This window comes from Lepidochelys olivacea (genome assembly GCF_965140295.1).
Source record: "Lepidochelys olivacea isolate rLepOli2 genome assembly, chromosome: 5".
NCBI lineage: Eukaryota > Metazoa > Chordata > Testudines > Cheloniidae > Lepidochelys > Lepidochelys olivacea.
In genome coordinates this window covers 122,803,938-122,821,106 of record NC_140415.1, presented here as the reverse complement: position 1 = coordinate 122,821,106, position 17,169 = coordinate 122,803,938, and the positions used below count along the sequence as shown (strand labels likewise).

General features: G+C 45.0%; 1 protein-coding gene across 4 annotated transcripts in view; it reads left to right on the top strand.

The window, feature by feature from the left end:
• Nucleotides 1-17,169, top strand: part of PALM2AKAP2 (PALM2 and AKAP2 fusion) — a 396,876-nt gene that overhangs the window by 76,563 nt on the left and 303,144 nt on the right. For all 4 annotated transcript variants that reach the window (XM_084628550.1, XM_084628549.1, XM_084628548.1 and 1 more), the window contains exon 2: nucleotides 2,005-2,085. In XM_084628550.1, the coding sequence (XP_084484676.1) occupies nucleotides 2,005-2,085 (81 nt within the window). The remainder of the gene's footprint in view (nucleotides 1-2,004; nucleotides 2,086-17,169) is intronic.

The window sequence follows — 17,169 nt, the reverse complement described above, 5'->3', positions numbered from 1 at the left end:
GCACATGCTCCAGATCTCATTGTAGGCTGGACTCCCTGATTGGACTATATCTCCCATGATGCACCTTACTTTCCATTGTGAAGGGAGACACTTGCATCATGGGAATCCCAGGCCATGGTACATCTTGAGAGATACAGTCTAGCTGGGGTGCCCAGATCATAGAGGGGAATGGGGATGGAAGGAAAATGAACTACAATTCTTATGAAGCACCACAGCAATAAAATGAAGTATTTCGATGGGTGTTTGATGTTTTTGATTAAAAAATCAAATTTTCTGCAGAAAGTAGGCACTTTTCAAGAAATTTTAGTAAAAACCTAGTTTTTCATTAAAAAAAATTAGAAAAAATTTGACCGGCCCTAATATACTTAAGTTTGTGTGTGTGTGTAGGAATACAATTCACTAAATATGTAGAGGAGATAACTATGTAACAAATTACAAAGTCACTTATATAGTGTTCATAATTGTTTGACCACCTTATCTGCCCTCTATTCATTAATCCAGCTCTCTCGGGGTTTGTTTTAACATCTGAAACCCCTGAGTGGTTCCAAGCAGCTTTCTTTTTTTTTAATCAACCTGTTACAAAAATGTTTTCTCCTCCACCCTATAAACATGGACATTTTCCTCAAAATTACCCCTGTTGAAGGTCCAGGATGGGCAAGATTCAGTCCCAGGCGAGTGGCATCTTTTGTCTACATATCTGCACGGCTAGAAATGAGAGGTGTGAACCACTGGAAAGAGGAGAATTCCCAGGATCTCAGTGGGACACCCAGAACTGGTGTCCATCATTGCAAAGCCCCAAGATACAAAGTTGTGACTTTTTTTGGTATATGAAAACTACTTGAGGTCACTTTTCGAAGTTTTTAGTGGCTTTCTTTAACGTTTGCGAAGTTGGGCTCATGGTAACTAAAAACATAGGGCTTCACAGGTGGAGGGATGTGAAAACCAGACCCAGTAAAAATGTGTGGGCATTTGTGTCTTTCTGCATCCATCTCCTCTCAATTTCCCCATTGCCCAATGTATTTGCAAAGAGGGGACTGCTCTGAAGCAACCCAGGTGGAAGGAGGGGCAGAAGAAAGGGCCAAGAGCCTGCTTCAGTTGATGGTGTGAGGGAAAGCTGGAAGAGGCTATCAGTGGCTGCCTCGCAACAGCAAGGGATTGAGAAGAGGAGGCCGGTAGTCCCTTGCTGTAGGGGGAAGGAAGGATCCATTACCTGCTGAAGTGGATGTTGTATCTATAGACCTGCTAAAGCACCAGGGTCTGGGTTTTTTGATTTTGAAAAGCACTCACAGCCCCTCACGTTTGGACTAATTCTGCTGTCATGGAACCCTTTTAAGGGAGAGAAAGTGGTTCAGTCAACTCAGTCCTAGGCTTTCTCTGCTAAGATTGCCAAGAAGGGTGCCAATTAGTGCTTAAAGTACATATTTTTCATTTGTGTTTTAAATGCCTCAGCATTGAAGCCGGCTGGTGGGTTAATATAGTGCTTTGAAGAGAAGCTGTTCCCATTGAACTCAGGTGGAGTCTTATCGCGGACTCCAATGGGAGAAGGATGTAGTCTGTAATCTTAGTATTCTCCCTCTTTTATCAGTTATGCAAGCACACGCTTTCTTTACAGTGTTATTGTCATTCTTTGCACCAAGCAAGCGTTAATGTTGACCTTGTAGAATATAGGTAAATACACACACGGGTATCTGTGTCCCTCTAATTCCATTGTTAGCTAGTATGCCTGGGTTTCTCCCCCCTCCAGGACTGTGTACTCACTTGCTGTTCCCATGGCTGAATGTTAGTGAGGAGAATTTCTCCTGCTCGGTGAACAGGTCCTTAGCTGACATGTTGCCAGGATGCTGCTGTCTGCATACCCACAGCCAGAGAAGCAGGTGAAATGTCTGTGCGGATGGCATTGGTGACATCTGTACAGATGTGCTTGGCTGCTTAAATTCTCTTTTAAGAATCCGCAGTCCTTAAGGCACCCATCGCTCTGACGTGCTCTCTCTTTATTTTCCCAAGGCAAAAAGGAAAAGGCAGACAGAAATAGAAGGCAAGAGACAACAGCTTGAGGACCAGATACTTCAACTACAGCATTTCAAGGTAAGGGACTGATGCCAGAAGTGATGGATTGACTAAATCTGTTCATTATTAGACATGCAGATCACACGTCTGGCAGCTGGGAAGAACCTGCTCCGACATGCAGCAGCTTTCACTGCCGGAGCCTCCCTCTCTTTCAGCTAATCATGTCCTGCCTGTTCCTCATCCTGTGTCTTTCTCCGACACCGGACATTGTTACTGAAATGGCGCAGGTAGCAGAGAGACAGAAGGGTGTGCATGTGTATTCGTATTAAATGCTGTTATTTATTCATACAACACGATACGATGCCAGATATGGGTGTGCACTGCATGGATTAAAAGCACTCTTGCTGCCTGCATAGCTGGCTTAGATATTTATAGTGTCGGTCACTCTAGCATTGAAGCATTAGCTTTTGAGTCTTTGTGTGTGCGCGCGTGTGTGTGTGTGTAAAGGTTTAATTGCCATGTGAAATTATAAAGCAGACATAGGCTTTATAAACGGTAAAAATGCTTTATAAATGCTAAAACGGCATTGTAAATCTTATACGAACATCTCTGCAGAAGGGGTGTGGATCTAATTTTTACATATACTATATATATTAAAATATGGCCTGTTTTTTTCCCAATGCACTGAGCAATCGCAGTTCCCATTGAAGCCCATGAGAGCTGCAGCCCAGTTGAAAATCAGCCCAATAATTTTTATTTTTGCTGCAAGTAGAATAGATTGCCTTTATACTTGTATACACATAAGAAAGGGGGGGAAAGACACACACACACACTGATGCTTTTGTATCCAATGAAGGAAAGAAAACTCTGTATTTGGGGCCAAATCTTGCTGGACTAACTCAGCCAAGGGATCCTGTGGAATTCAATGGGATTAGTCATCTGAATAAAACAGGCGGGATTAGACTTTTGATCTGTCCTTCCATCAAGCATGCTCAAGTTTATTTTAAAATGACTAGACTATACTGTGTGTGTGCATTATATGTAAAACACATGCATGATATATACGAGGGAGTGTAACACACACACACACACACAGTATATGGAATACAGTGTGTGTGTAATACATTCTGTACACGCACATGCTCAAAGAGCAGACTTCAAGTTGTGCTACAGACAGGATTCTTTTCATATATCTCTAAGTCTCCATCATAATTTTCTGTAAACTGTGCTGTGGGTTTTGACATAATGAATTTAAGTCCAAGTAATTGATTGCAGCCTAGGCAAAGGCTCCATCACTGTCACCACAAACCTAGTGGTGACACACGTTATCTCCTGCATTATCAGAAGATAACATGATTGCATTCCTATGGGGCAACATGATCTGCCATTTTGTTCAGGCTGCCATTAGATCCCAGAGAGAGAATTACTTCTGGCTACCTCGACGCGACAGGGTATGCAGGATCACACTCTGGCTGGGAAGATAACATGCATCTCTGTTGCTTTCTTATTGCAAGCTGGGTATCTTCTTTGCCATCTTAACTGATTCCAAGCAAACCAATTCAGGCTTCCCATGAAATCCTATCAATTAGTGTTTTTGAAAAGCTGGTTTCAGATGACCTCATTTTTTTCCGCTGTCTTTTTGTTATGTGTATGTAGTTAGGTATAAGAATATCATCATCCTTAGAGGAAGTAACACCGTATAAAGTAATGTTATTGGTTCAGATACTCCGCCGATGTAAAGTGGTGTTGCTATATTGACATCAGTGATGCCATGCTGATTTATACCAGCTGAAGATCTGGACCATTGCACATATTCCCCAAATGATGCCTGGGATAATTACATGTTGTGACCGGGTCGGGCAGGATGGCTACAGGAGAGTAATAGAAGGCAGATATATAAGTCCCAGGCTAAGTAGGGCCCTTTTCCCTGGGTAAGGTAACAGGGAAGGTTCCAGAACAATCAGAAACCTTCTGGAGACAATTAAGACAGACAGGCTGATTAGAACACCTGCAGCCAATCAAGAAGCTGCTAGAATCAATTAAGGGAGGCTAATCAGGGCACCCGGGTTTTAAAAAGGAGCTCACTTCAGTTTGTGGTGTGCGTGTGAGGAGCTGGGAGCAAGAGGCACGAGGAGCTGAGAGTGAGAAGGCGGACTGTTGGAGGACTGAGGAGTACAAGCATTATCAGACACCAGGAGGAAGGTCCTATGGTGAGGATAAAGAAGATGTTGGGAGGAGGCCAGGGGGAAGTAGCCCAGGGAGTTGTAGCTGTCACACAGCTGTTCCAGGAGGCACTCTACACAGCTGCATTCCACAGGGCCCTGGGCTGGTAACCGGAGTAGAGGGCGGGCCCGGGTTCCCTCCAAATCCTCCCAACTCCTGGTCAGACACAGGAGGAGTCGACCTGGACTGTGAATTCAGAAAAACGGCCAAGCTGAGGGCTGCCGTGAAGCTCCAAGGCGAGCAAATCCTCCAATAAGCGCAAGACCCACCAAGGTAGCGCAGGAACTTTGTCACAATATGTTGTTCCCTTTATTATTTGACTCATTGATAGAGCAAGACTAATAACTGTAACAGTCAAAGGAAAGTCAGGGAGATCAGAATTAAGACAATATATGTTTACATGAAATATCTTTGCATTTGGTAGTGAGGAAATGTACATGTGTTGAGACTGTGGACCCGATCCATCCCTGCACAGTGCTGAGCCCGGCACAAGGACCAAGGGAGAGAACAATATGATTCCCTTATATAGTACTGGTGCAGCAAGCAGCATAGGTTACAGCTGCCCTGTGGGCTGTCCTAACTTGTGATCTGATTGAAACAGTCTCTATGGTCATTGTTCTGCAAACAATAGGTGAGATTAGGGTGACTAGACAGCAAGTATGAAAAATCGGGACAGGGGGTGGGAGGTAATAGGAGCCTATATAAGAAAAAGACCCAAAAATCGGGACTGTCCCTATAAAATCAGGACATCTGGTCACCCTAGGTGAGATGTAGGAATACCACAACCACATCCACTCCTGGCCCCAGCATGCCTTCTAAACTGGGGCCTCTTGCAGGAGATGATGGAGAACCAGCTCTTCTGGTTCTATGCCACATACCTCTATGCCTGATATTCCACAGACGGTTCTTACCACTGCTAGGCCCTTTCTAGAAGGATTGCGAAGAAGCCATGGGACTCTAAAAACCAATACTTTAGGGGTAGGTCAAGTCAGAGCTTATTCCCGTGTAGGAAAACCCTAGAGGGTAGGGAGGATCCGAGTGCACTTGATTAGCCTGTTTTCTGGGTGTTTTGACCCTGGATGAATACCGGAGGATTTCTGGTGACTGCTTTTTTTACGCTCTCCAGACAAATCAGGACTTGGTTGCTCCTGAAGCAAAGCACAGCCAGATAAAATGCTGCTTTGGCAGCAGAGGTTCATCCTGGATCGTGGATCCTGTTGGTGGGGTGATACCGCACTTTTGCTGGCTTCGGTGGGAGCAGAGAAAGCCAGGAGACTCTTGAGTGTCCCCTTCATTTAGTGTGGTGGTCAATTATATAGAACTGCAGGCAGCCAACCAAAATGTTATCGGGCCTGCCTGACCCATGTCGAGGATTGGAAGGGGGAAAAATCTAATTGTCTCTTAGTCTTCAAGATTCAATGCCATGGTACCATCCTATCCTCGTTTAAACGCCCAGAGCCAGACCTTCACTTGGTGGAGATTAGTGTGACTCCATTGGAATCCACGGAGCTAGGCTAGCTTATACCAGCTACGAATCTAGTCCCCAAACTGTGGCACGTGGGTAGGTAAGTACGGTAGCCTCTCAGTTTCAGAGGCTCCAGACAGGCATTTGGTTTAGTCATAAATGAAATGGGCTTCGACCCATTCTATAGAGGATGTTTGTCCATGCCGCAAAAGTACTGCAGGCTGCTTTAAGCAAACCTTCAGAAGTGCCTCGGGATCAGTGCAGAGCAAAAGGACTTTGTTAAAATTAGCAAACTTTGCTGTGAAAAAGCCTTCGACTATGATATCTGGGTTACCCCTACGACTGTAATAGCTGCGTTGATCCTGTAAACCCAAAAGCTGGGATGTTTATCCCAGAATTTTAGCCTCCATCATAATGGTACTTGTTTGGTTCATTTTTGTGAGATATTGTTATAATATTTTATTACATATCCTGTATAAAATGATATGTTTGATTACCTAATCAGGCTTGGAATACTACAAGTATCTGGATAAACGCATACAATTAATCACACTGAAAAAAATATATAAAAGTGGTAACTCTCCACAAGCATTCCTTGCAGTTCTCAGGTGGTTGAGAGCAATTAGTCCTTGGCTAAATGCCTCACAATATGCTCAGTTCATTCACTTTTTCCCTTGTTCTATACACTGCTCAGGCTGAGGGCCCGGATGTGAGAGCTGACTATGATTTGAGGCAGTATATTATGCAGTCTCACAAGGGTTAGATAGTAAGTGCATGCCAGCATGGTGCCTTTCACTACATATTTTACAAACTCTTCTCACTATTAGCTAAATATTATCCCTGTTTTGTAGATGAGGAAACTGAGGCACAAATATAGCCTATGACTTGTCCATAGAATGTCTGCGCAGAGCAGGAGACAACTGATGGATCTCCAGACTCCTAGAGTGAGATCCTCTGCTCTGGCCCCTTTACACCAGGTAACAGTGACAGCCAGAGTGGAGTAAAAAGGGGCTTTAAAAGTCGCAGCTCTGGCTGGGAGAGAGGCACCGAAGGAGATGGCCATAATGTGGAATCTCCATCACTGGAGATTTTTAAGAGCAGCTTAAACAAACACCTGTCAGGAATGGTCTAGATAATTCTTAGTCCTGCCATGAACACAGAGGACTGGACTCTATTACCTCGTGAGGTGCCTTCCAGTCCTGTGATTCTATAAGTCACACTGGGGTGCCTCTTCAGGCCCCAAAGCAGCTCAGGATTGGGAATGCATAAAGGTGGCTTAAAGTCCCCTCCCCTGGGCAGCAAGTTCTGTGCTGCTCCTTTTAGATGCACAGCACAAAATATCACCCTCAAGCTTACCCCTTCGCCGCAGGACAATCCTTCCTCTTTTGCATACTGCAGGATGTCTCATTATACCTTCAACTTCATGCTTCACAATTCACCAGATGCATGCTTAATATAATATCATAAGTAGGAGTGGCTAAACCTGGTGGGATTTGAAGCTTTACGAGACCCTTAAACTAGAGTTTGAGTTCAAAAAGACGATCAAAACAAATCTGACTTTGTTAACCTTATTCAGGTACATTAACTATTGAATGTTTTGACACCAGGTAATGGTTTTGTTTGTTTGTGTGGGTATATCCTGTAGGCAGCAGCTGCATCTAAGAAGAAGTTATTTTGGTCAGTCTTTAGTAGAATGAGTCTTCTATTTATGGATGATATCCACAACTTCTAATAGGATCTGTCTTACAACTAGTAGAGCGTTTCTTCCAAGATCTAACTGCCGCTATATTCAGCTAAACGGAATGTATAAAACCACTTACAATAATGTAATTTGGTGACTGCCAATAAGTTTATAGTAACCAACACTGTAATATTGAACTGAATGAAAAATGCCTTCGCTATACTTCCATTAGTTGTTGCAATACATGAATTTATCACACAATTCTTGAACCTGAAGGCTATCAATATTATGGCCCTTTTGGGGTTAATATGTATTTTTTTAATAACTTACAGTGCGTGAACACTTAAACTACGTAATTATAGCTTTTATTTGGATAGATTAGGTGTTGTTTTATTATATATAGGTACATGGATTGAGCTAAAGCTTCTTTAGCTAAAAAGAAATTTTCAGTGTTATTACATGATCACGCCGCCGTCCTCAGCTTATTCCCCCCATATAAAAACAGCTGTCAAACCACCACAAACATCAGCTTATCTAGGCAAGCATTTGGAAATATGAAGCTAACTTTTGTAAATGAATAATTAGGAATTCCGACTTAGGCTAGAAAATTAAATTCTTTAAATTAAACCTTAATTCAGCAAAAAAAAAAAAGCCACTACAACTGTTTGTCAATGATTCCATACTCTCGTTAGCTTGACCACTCGCCCGCTGTTCCAAAGCTAAGCACCTATGGTCTGCACTGCAATATAAATAGAGTGAAGTCATTTTTCATACATGTAATGAGCCAAATCCTGTTTAGTTACACAGGGGGAAGTGAGGCACAGAGAGATTAAGTGATTTGCCCGGGGTAACGCGGGATGTCTTTGGCAGAGCAGGGAATTGAACGTTGGTCCCCAGGCTAGTGCCCTAGCCTCTAGACCATCCTCTGTATGGAGTTGTAGAAGTGTAACTCAGAACTTGGCCTTATAGTAAAATATTAGTACAGAGTGTGCAATGTACTGTACATGATTTTATATAAAGAATATATAGAGGATGGGGATCAATTGTTCTCCATGGCCATTGAAGGTGGGACAAGAAGTAATTGGCTTAATCTGAGGCCTGGGGGATTTAGTTATTTAGAAAGATTTTCTTAATATCAGGATAATTAAGCTCTGGAATAGGCTTCCAAGGAAGGCTGTGGAATCTCCATCACTGAAGGTTTTTAAGAAGAAGTTAGACAAATACCTATTAGGGATGGTCTAGGACTGGGTTTACTTGGTCCTGCCTCAGTGCAGGGGCCTGGACTTGATGACCTCTCCAGGTCCCTTCCAGCCCTACATTTCTGTGGTTCTATATATGAGTGTAATTACAATGCACTCTCCAAAACAGCATACAACTATACAACATTATAGTCTGAGTTACTTTAGATTGTAATCTCTTGGGTGTGGAGAATGTCCATTTATTGTCTATATGTGCGGTGGCTGACACAGTCGTGCACAACCTGGTGGAGTGCTCTAGAATAGTTATCCAGTGATGCCTGCGCAGGTTTGAAAGGAAGGGAAGTAAATTTGTGAATGATGAGGGCACCTGTGGGCCAAACTCTGTTCTTTTTGCACCCTGAGTGCCCACGTGGCCATCAGTGGGAATCGGCACAGAATTGGACCCTCTCTCGTCAATTAGGGATGATGTAGGGATTTTTGCTTGATCAACTTCAGGAGGAGGAAAGGAAGAGCAGCCAGCATTAGTCCGCCTTGCCCTCCGCCTGCTGAGCTATACACACTCACCTGAAGCATGTAGCCTGCTTCTCTATTTCCTGGCTGGCATGAAGTGAGACAACGAGCAGAAAGGGCACGAATCAATCACAATTCATTGCTAGGTTAACCTATTGAAAGAGGTTTTTCTGAATTATATTTTATTCTTCAATCAGACTCTAGTATAATCTGCATATTAATAGAACAGCCACGAGCTTTTTATCTGCCCTTTGAATGTTCTAAGGTGATTTTTGTACCCACCAGTTCAACATGAACATGTTAAATTCCGGAATATATAACTAATATAAGCTCTTACTATGTTGGCTCTATTGAGCTTTCAAAAGCACTATCTGATTACAGCAGCACTCATGCATGGTACAGTCAAGGACCAGAGGTATTTAAAATAGAGAGTATTTTTACAGATCACCTTTCCTAGGTACTGCACTGCTGGATTCCCCATACCAGATAGCTGTTTGAGATTCCGGTTTCTTGACTTGTCAGGAAGAAAGAACTTCATTCCCGATGTGACAATGCCTATTGTGGGGGGAAAGACACCACATAATTCCAGTCATTTATCTATCTGTTCAGATCATGGAAGTAAACTGAAGACCAGATCTTGCGCCTATTAACTGAAATGGGAATAGTAGCAGGCGCAAGGCGTGTATGCTGGTTTAGAAGCATCAAGAAGTGCGTTTCTTTATTTGGGGAGATCAGAGAGAGTTTTTTTGTAACCTGATGCAAGTTTAGGGAATTCCATTAACACCACCGGCTTTCTAGATCTCAGATACTGAGTACAATTATGGATGCAAGTTGGATGCTATTGGCCAGATATTGGGTTGCCAACTTTGTACTAGGACAAAACCAAACACCCTTGCCCTGCTCTCTGCCCCGCCCCTCCTGAGGGCCCATCCCCCATTCAATCCATCTCCCTTTCCCTCTGTTGCTCGCTCTCCCCACCCTCACTTGCTTGCTCATTTTCACCGGGCTGGCTCAGGGGGTTGAGGTGTGGGAGAGGGTGAGGGCTCCGGCTGGGGGTGTGGGTTCTGGGGTGGGGCCAGAAATGGGGAGTTCAGAGTGTGGGAGGGGGTTCCAGGTTGAGTCAGTGGTTTGGGATGCGAGAAGGGGTGAGGGCTCCGGCTGGGGATGTGGGCTCTGGGGTGGGGACAGGGATGAGGAGTTTGGGGTGCAGGAGGGGGCTCCTGGCTGGGGGGTGGAGCCGAGGGGTTCAGAGTATGGGAGGAGGCTCTGGGCTGAGGCAGGGGTTGGGGTGTGGGAGGGGGTACAGGCTATGAGCTGGGGATGTGGAATCCGGGGTGGGGCCAGAAATGAGGAGTTCGGGGTGTGGGAGGGAGCTGCGAGCTGGGGGTAAGAGCTCTGGGGTGGGGCCAAGGATGAGGGGTTCGGAGTATGGGAGAGGACTCCGGGCTGGGGCAGGGGGTTTGGGTGCAGGGGGTGAGGACTCTGGCTGGGTGTGTAGGCTCTGGCGTGGGGCCAGGGATGAGGGATTTGGGGTACAGGAGGGGGCTCCGGGCTGGGGCAGGGGGGTGTGAGGGCTCTTTCTGGGGGTGCAGACTCTGGGGTGGGGTTGGGGATGAGGGGTTTGGGGTGTAGAGAGGGGTATTAGGGCTGGGGCAGGGGGTTGGAGCATGGGAGGAGATCAGGGGTGCAGGCTCCAGGCAGCACTTACCTCAGGCATCTCCTAGAAGCAGCAGCATGTCCCCACTCCAGCTCCTACATGGAGGCACGGCCAGGTGGCTCTGCACGCTTCCCCATCCACAGGCACTGCCCCCACAGCTCCCATTGGCTGCAGTTCCCGGCCAATGGGAGCTGCAGAGCTGGGGCTTGGGGCGGGGCAGCGTGCAGAGCCCCCTGGCTGCTTCTACATGTAGAAGTCAGACGGGGGACATGTTACTGCTTCCAGGAGCCATGTGGAGTCACGGCAGGCAGGGAGCCCCGCTGCACCGCCGACCAGACTTTTAATGGCCCGGTCAGCAGTGCTGACCGGAGCTGCCACGGTCTTTTTTCAACCGGGCGTTCCGGTTGAAAACCAGACTCCTGGCAACCCTAGCCAGATCCTCAGCTAGTGTATATCAGCAGCGTGCCATTGAAACCAACATGTGAGATCAACCCAAAGTGTGGCTGCAACAGTTCCCTCTCATTTTGCCTCTCATCGCCTCCCCTACATCACTCCTCAAGACTTGCCAAGCTAGGTGGTGATGCTTCCTTGTGCCCCTAGCATGCCCTGTATGCTGAGAGACATAGGCAGCTGTGAAAATATTCAGAGGGGCTAAGCAGGGATGCAGCCGTGGGTGGGCCTGAGTGGGCCACAGCCCTCCCAGTCAGCACCCAGGCCCACCCAAATCTGAGCACCAGGCACAGGGCTTAGAGTAAAGATTAAGACAGGTCATTAGTAAAGCTGCTACTGCCCCAGACCACCGTGCTTGGCTCCGCGTCCCCATCAACACAGGTGCCGGCTCCAGTCCATGACACTCACCTCTAGTTACTGCCTTCCCATTGGCCGATTGTTTGTTTGGGAGCTGAGAGCCACTGAGGTTCTGGCCGGCTTCCAGTTTGGGGGTGGGGACAGGGCTCACCTCTGCCAGTGGGGAGGGAGTAACCAGAGTTGGGTGGGATGGCGTCAGAGCCTGTATCAATGGGGAAGGGAGCAGAACCTGGGACTGGGAGCCCGTGAACCAGGTCACAATGTCACTCATTGACCCAGCTCCCTCTCCGTCACTCATGCAGGACAGGGCTCAGCTCCATGCCATGTGGTCCTGCTTTCTGCCTTCCCATTGGCTCCCAGCTCCCACAGCCCATCGGATTGTGGCCAGCCCTCACCCCTCCAGCCATTGGCAAGTCAGAACTCAGCTCTGTTAGTGGGGAGGCAATAACCAGAGCTGCGGATAGTGGGTGTAACGGCGGAGTCCTTTCCCCACTGACATCATGGAGGGGCAGCTGGGCCAAATTTGAGTAGTGTTGTGACCTGGCACATGGACTCCTGCTCCCAGTCCTGGGTTCTGCCCCATGTGGCAGAGCCTGTGTCCAAGGGGGTGCAGAGTAGAGGCTGAGATTGGGAGCAGGAGAACTCCATGCACCAGATTGCAAAATCCCCGCACTATAGCCTCACTTTAAGCACTATGCCTGGTGCTAATTTGTCGGGCAGTGGCCCACCCCTAGCTAAGCTGCTGAGGCAGAGAGAGATTGGGGGGAGAGGGCTGAGCCCCGTCTAGACCTGGCCACCTGCCACCTATGCTGCAAGCTCCTGCAGGAGGTGACATGCAGCAGTTATCCTAGCACTGTACCGGGGGGCCCTCCACACCCTTGATGTCAGTGGAGTTCTGCTAATTTAAATCAGTTTAGAACCTGGCCCAGTGTTTCAAAACTGCCCTGGAGGTGTGAAATCTTAGGATTTGTCTACACAGGGTGTGATGGGGCAAGGCCAGATGGCTATAGAAAAGTAGTGGGAGATGGATATATTAGCTCCAGGCTAAACAAATCCCTGGTACCAGGGATAAGTTAAATTGCAGCTGCTCCAGGTCAATTAAGACACCTGGGGCCAATTAAGAACTTTCCAGAAGGCAGGGAGAACGCTAGGTTGATTGGGACACCTGAAGCCAATCAGGGACAGGCTGAAACTAGTTAAAAGCCTCCCAGTTAGTCAGGTGCGTGTGGATGTCAGGAGCTGTGGGAGGAAGTTGTGCTGTTGGAGAGACTGAGCAGTATGCACCATACCAGGCACAAGGAAGGAGGCCCTGAGGTAAGGGTGAAGTGGAGCTTGAGGAAGTGGGGGCTGCTGTGGAGAAGTAGCCCAGGGAATTGTACGTGTCATGTTTCTAAAAGGTCAGCTACCATAGCTGATATTATTAGGGTCCCTGGGCTGGAGTAGAGGGCGGGCCCGGACTCCCTCCTTTCCTCCTCCCCCCCTCCCCCCGCCGATTAATCACTGAGACTGGGAGACAACAGAGACTGTGCAAGGGAGGATAGCTTCTCCTCACCTCCCTCACAGGCTTATGATGAAAATGGCTCAGTAGACTGTGACCCTTGTCTCTAGAGAGAGAAGGGTTATGTGGAGGGTCACAGTGAGCCTCTGAGACTAGCGAAATCCACCAGGAAACACGGAACCTAGGGAGACAAGGACAGAGCTTTGTCACTAGGGAAATTGACCACAATAACTATTTTGCTGTAGCGATGCCAGAATAACACCCTGTGTGGACAGTATTCTGAAACAGAAATGACTGTATTCTTGAATAATATCACTTTTATGCTGGAATAGAATATCTGCCGGGGGCATTCTAAGAGCTAAATTATACCAGAATAGCTATTCCAGACTAACTATGTTGATCAGTTTCCCCTGTGTAGACAAGCCCTTAGTACCTGACCTCATACATTCTCTGACAGACTATCAGGTCTTGCCTACACAAGGAAATTGACTGGCATAACTATTCTGCTATAGCTATTCTGGTATAATTTAGCTATTCCAGTAAAACTCCCCTATGTGGACATTCTATTCTGGAGTAAAATCACTTTTATTCCAGAATAATTAATCTACTTCCAAAGCAGAGTAATGATTCTAGAATAAAACCACTTTTATTTTGAAATAGTGTCCACACAAGGGAGATATTCTGGAATAGCTATCATGGTATATTTCAGAGTAACAGCCGTGTTAGTCTGTATTCGCAAAAAGAAAAGGAGTACTTGTGGCACCTTAGAGACTAACCAATTTATTTGAGCATGAGCTTTCGTGAGCTACAGCTCACTTCATCGGATGCATGGTATAGTTACTCTGGGATAGCTATGCTGGTCAATTTGCCTGTGTAGACAAGCCTCAAAGTCCTTCTCAAAACACAGGCAAAACTGTCACTTAAAAAACTTGAGTGCTATCTATATTCGAGCATTATCTCCGCTATTCTGGCACTTTTCTTTTTAAAGGGATTGTGCCAAACCAGTTGCAGGAGTCTTGCATATTTCCAAAGATCCTTGAGGGGAACTCAGCATCCCCTAGGCATGATCTCCCTCTCCCACTGACCTGATATTTGCTTTAGAAAGAGTCCATGTGACCCAGATTTAGCTTTTTTTAAACAGTGAGTATAATTATTCACAAGAGAATTACAGACATTAACTCTTGGGCTGCAGCGGGAGTGGGAGCGTGATAAATCGGGGCATCCAGAAGCTTGAACATTCTACACTTCTTCCCAGAAATTGTCCTTGTATAATGGAGACTATTGACTCTCCTAAAAGCTCATGCAGTTTTGTATAAGGGATGGTGAACTGGTCCAGAAAAAGAATAAGACCTTTCCCTGCCTGTGAAACCTTGGCTCATTTTCTTTCCAGAAGTGACTATGGAATGAGTATTTGGGTTAAAAAAATAAACAAACTTTTGGCTCACAGTGGAAGCAGAGATGCAAATAATTTGTGAGGGAGGCTGCAGTAAAGTTTTCATTCCAATTGTGCTAAGTAAAGAGGGTGAGGCTAGAGATAGGACTGTTCCAGATCTGGAATTACCAAAAAACAGTGGCATTTACCTCTGGGATTTGGGGTCAAGACCGTCTCCGCTTCGGCTACTTCAGCTAAGATTTGGATAAACATCTGACAGGAGCCAGATCATCAGCTGGTGTAAATCAGCATTGCTTAATGGAATTCAGTGGATCTCTGTCAACTTAAACCAGCTAAAGATCTAGCATTTGAACTTTTCTGTGCTCATCCTGATTGAATCCAAACTTTCAGGGTTTGCCCATAATTAGTTCTTCTGAAATGACTTAACCACCATTTTAAAAAAATTACATCTCTGAATAAGTGGGATTGACATGTTGTCATCATCTTGCTATACATCAGCATGACAGTGTAGGCCAACTTTGCCCCATCCCCATGAGACAAGCTGAAAATTAGACACTGAAAACCTGTCTGAAAATTAGATTTCAGTACAACAATTTTTATTTCATTCAAACTTTTTTTTTAACTTTAAAAAATTTATACAGAGCTGTCAGGTCACATTTTTCAGCCAGATTTACTTAAAATCTGCAGTGTTAAGCGCTGATGTAAATGTTAAAAAACCTATCGCTGTGGTGTAGCTATGATTCCATTACATGTAGTCCACATAATAGTTAAGTAATGCCCTAGTTAGAGCAGGCCTTTGGGTTGGATGAATGATCTCAATGAGCGAGATACAAACTCTGCTTGTCTCATGGAGATTTTATATTAGCTCTTCCTTTCTGGTTTTTCATAATCTAAAATAAGTCAACTAGATTGAAGAGGCTGGGGTTCTTCTCCTCTTTGCATGGAAATCATAATTGTCCACTCAGTTTACATATTTTAGAAAGCAACATGATATTTAACTATGAGACATGAGCAATTTAGCTGTGATGCAAAAATATTTACACTGGCAGTCACCCGAATGAATGAGCTGTCCATGGGAAATGTACTGTGAGACTGCAAAGTAACTGACACATTTTCAAAGTGGCCCCAACCCAGCCACTAGAAAGACAGCTACAATTGTTTCACCCATGTGTTTGCATGAGCAAAACCTCAGATTTGTGTGTGCAAACTGCAGTTAAATGTGTAGATCACGTAGATAGCCAACCACCAGACTTCTCAGATGTGGTTACTGGGCGTATATGCAAATCAGGTTGTGTGTAGGTATGGTTGTTAAGGCTGATTTGAACCTATAGGTCTACTAAATTGAGCTGGGATAAGAAAGGGCCCTTTCTGTTATCTGTTCAGTAGTCAGACTCTAGTCAATATTAAGAAAATGACAAATAATTTAAGATTCTGTTCTTACTCCTTAGTCTCCCTGCCAATTTTTGTAATATTTATAGTTACGTTTCCCGGTTACTTAAATTATTTCTTTCTCCCCTCTTGCTGCGTAGAAGGCAAAACAGGGATAAGTGATTGACTGACTACTTAATTGAAGGGCTGTCAAATGCACCAACTAATAACAAACAGACAAGAAAAAGGGAGACTTTTCTCTAATCTCTTTCAGTTATAGTAATTCTAGGTGTTACTTGTAACAACAGCAGGTGATGCTTGTAATGTTCAAACAGTTATTTTTGCACATGAGACCTGCACCAACATCACAAATACTGGCCGCTTCGTGCACGTCTGTTTTCCCCAAACACTCTCCCTGCTTCCAAAATAGACACTAAGGCCTCTTGCCCGTATGCAAAAGTTGCACCACCTTAACAATACCGGTATAGTTTCAGCAGCACAACCCCTCTACTGTGGATTACACTGATAGAAATGTGTTTATACTGGTATAGCTGATTCCCATACAGGAAGGGAAATATGGGATACCTGTAAAAGGCACCATTACACCAGTATAACTGCTTCCAAACTAATGGTTGGACTAGTATAACTATTCCGGTTTTTAAATCGGACTAGCTGGACTAGCTCTAACTGGAATAGCTCTAACTGGAATAGCTAAACTGGTACAAAATCTGTGTGTAGACCAAGCCTAAAATTTTGGAATTAGGTCGTATTTGAAAGCATGTTAGCTAATGTAATTTTAATCACAATTTTGCACTTAGTATAGGCACTGTTTAACTCTACAGCTGGTTGGAAAAAGTAAAACATTTTTTGCCATAACTTTGTCATCTTTGTTTTAAAAAAATTCAACCACTCTGTAAATTGGTTGAAAAACATTTTTAAAAAGTTAATCAATAATTTGAAAATCTTTGATTAACTCTATTTACACAGCTTTAAACATGTGTCAGCTGGTCTGTACTGATTGTAAGTGGGAGTCTAAGGTTGACTATGCCTTCCACTAGCTACAGTAAAACCTGCCAAGAGTGACCACTCATGGGAGTTAGCAAAAGTGGTCGCTTGTAAGAGGTGGTCTTTCTTTGCACACCAGAGAGCGGTGGTGTTCCGTGGCCTCTGCAAGTAGTCGCTTGTGACAGGTGGTCTCTCTTCCAAGATGGTCCCTAAGGCAGGTTTGACTGTAATATGTTGTCAAGGTGTTAAACAGTCTACACTAGATGCACAGTTGTGATTAAAATCATGTGAACTAATGTGTTTTCAAACATAACTTCATTTCCTAATCAGGACAAGGCTGATTTAATGCTCGCTTT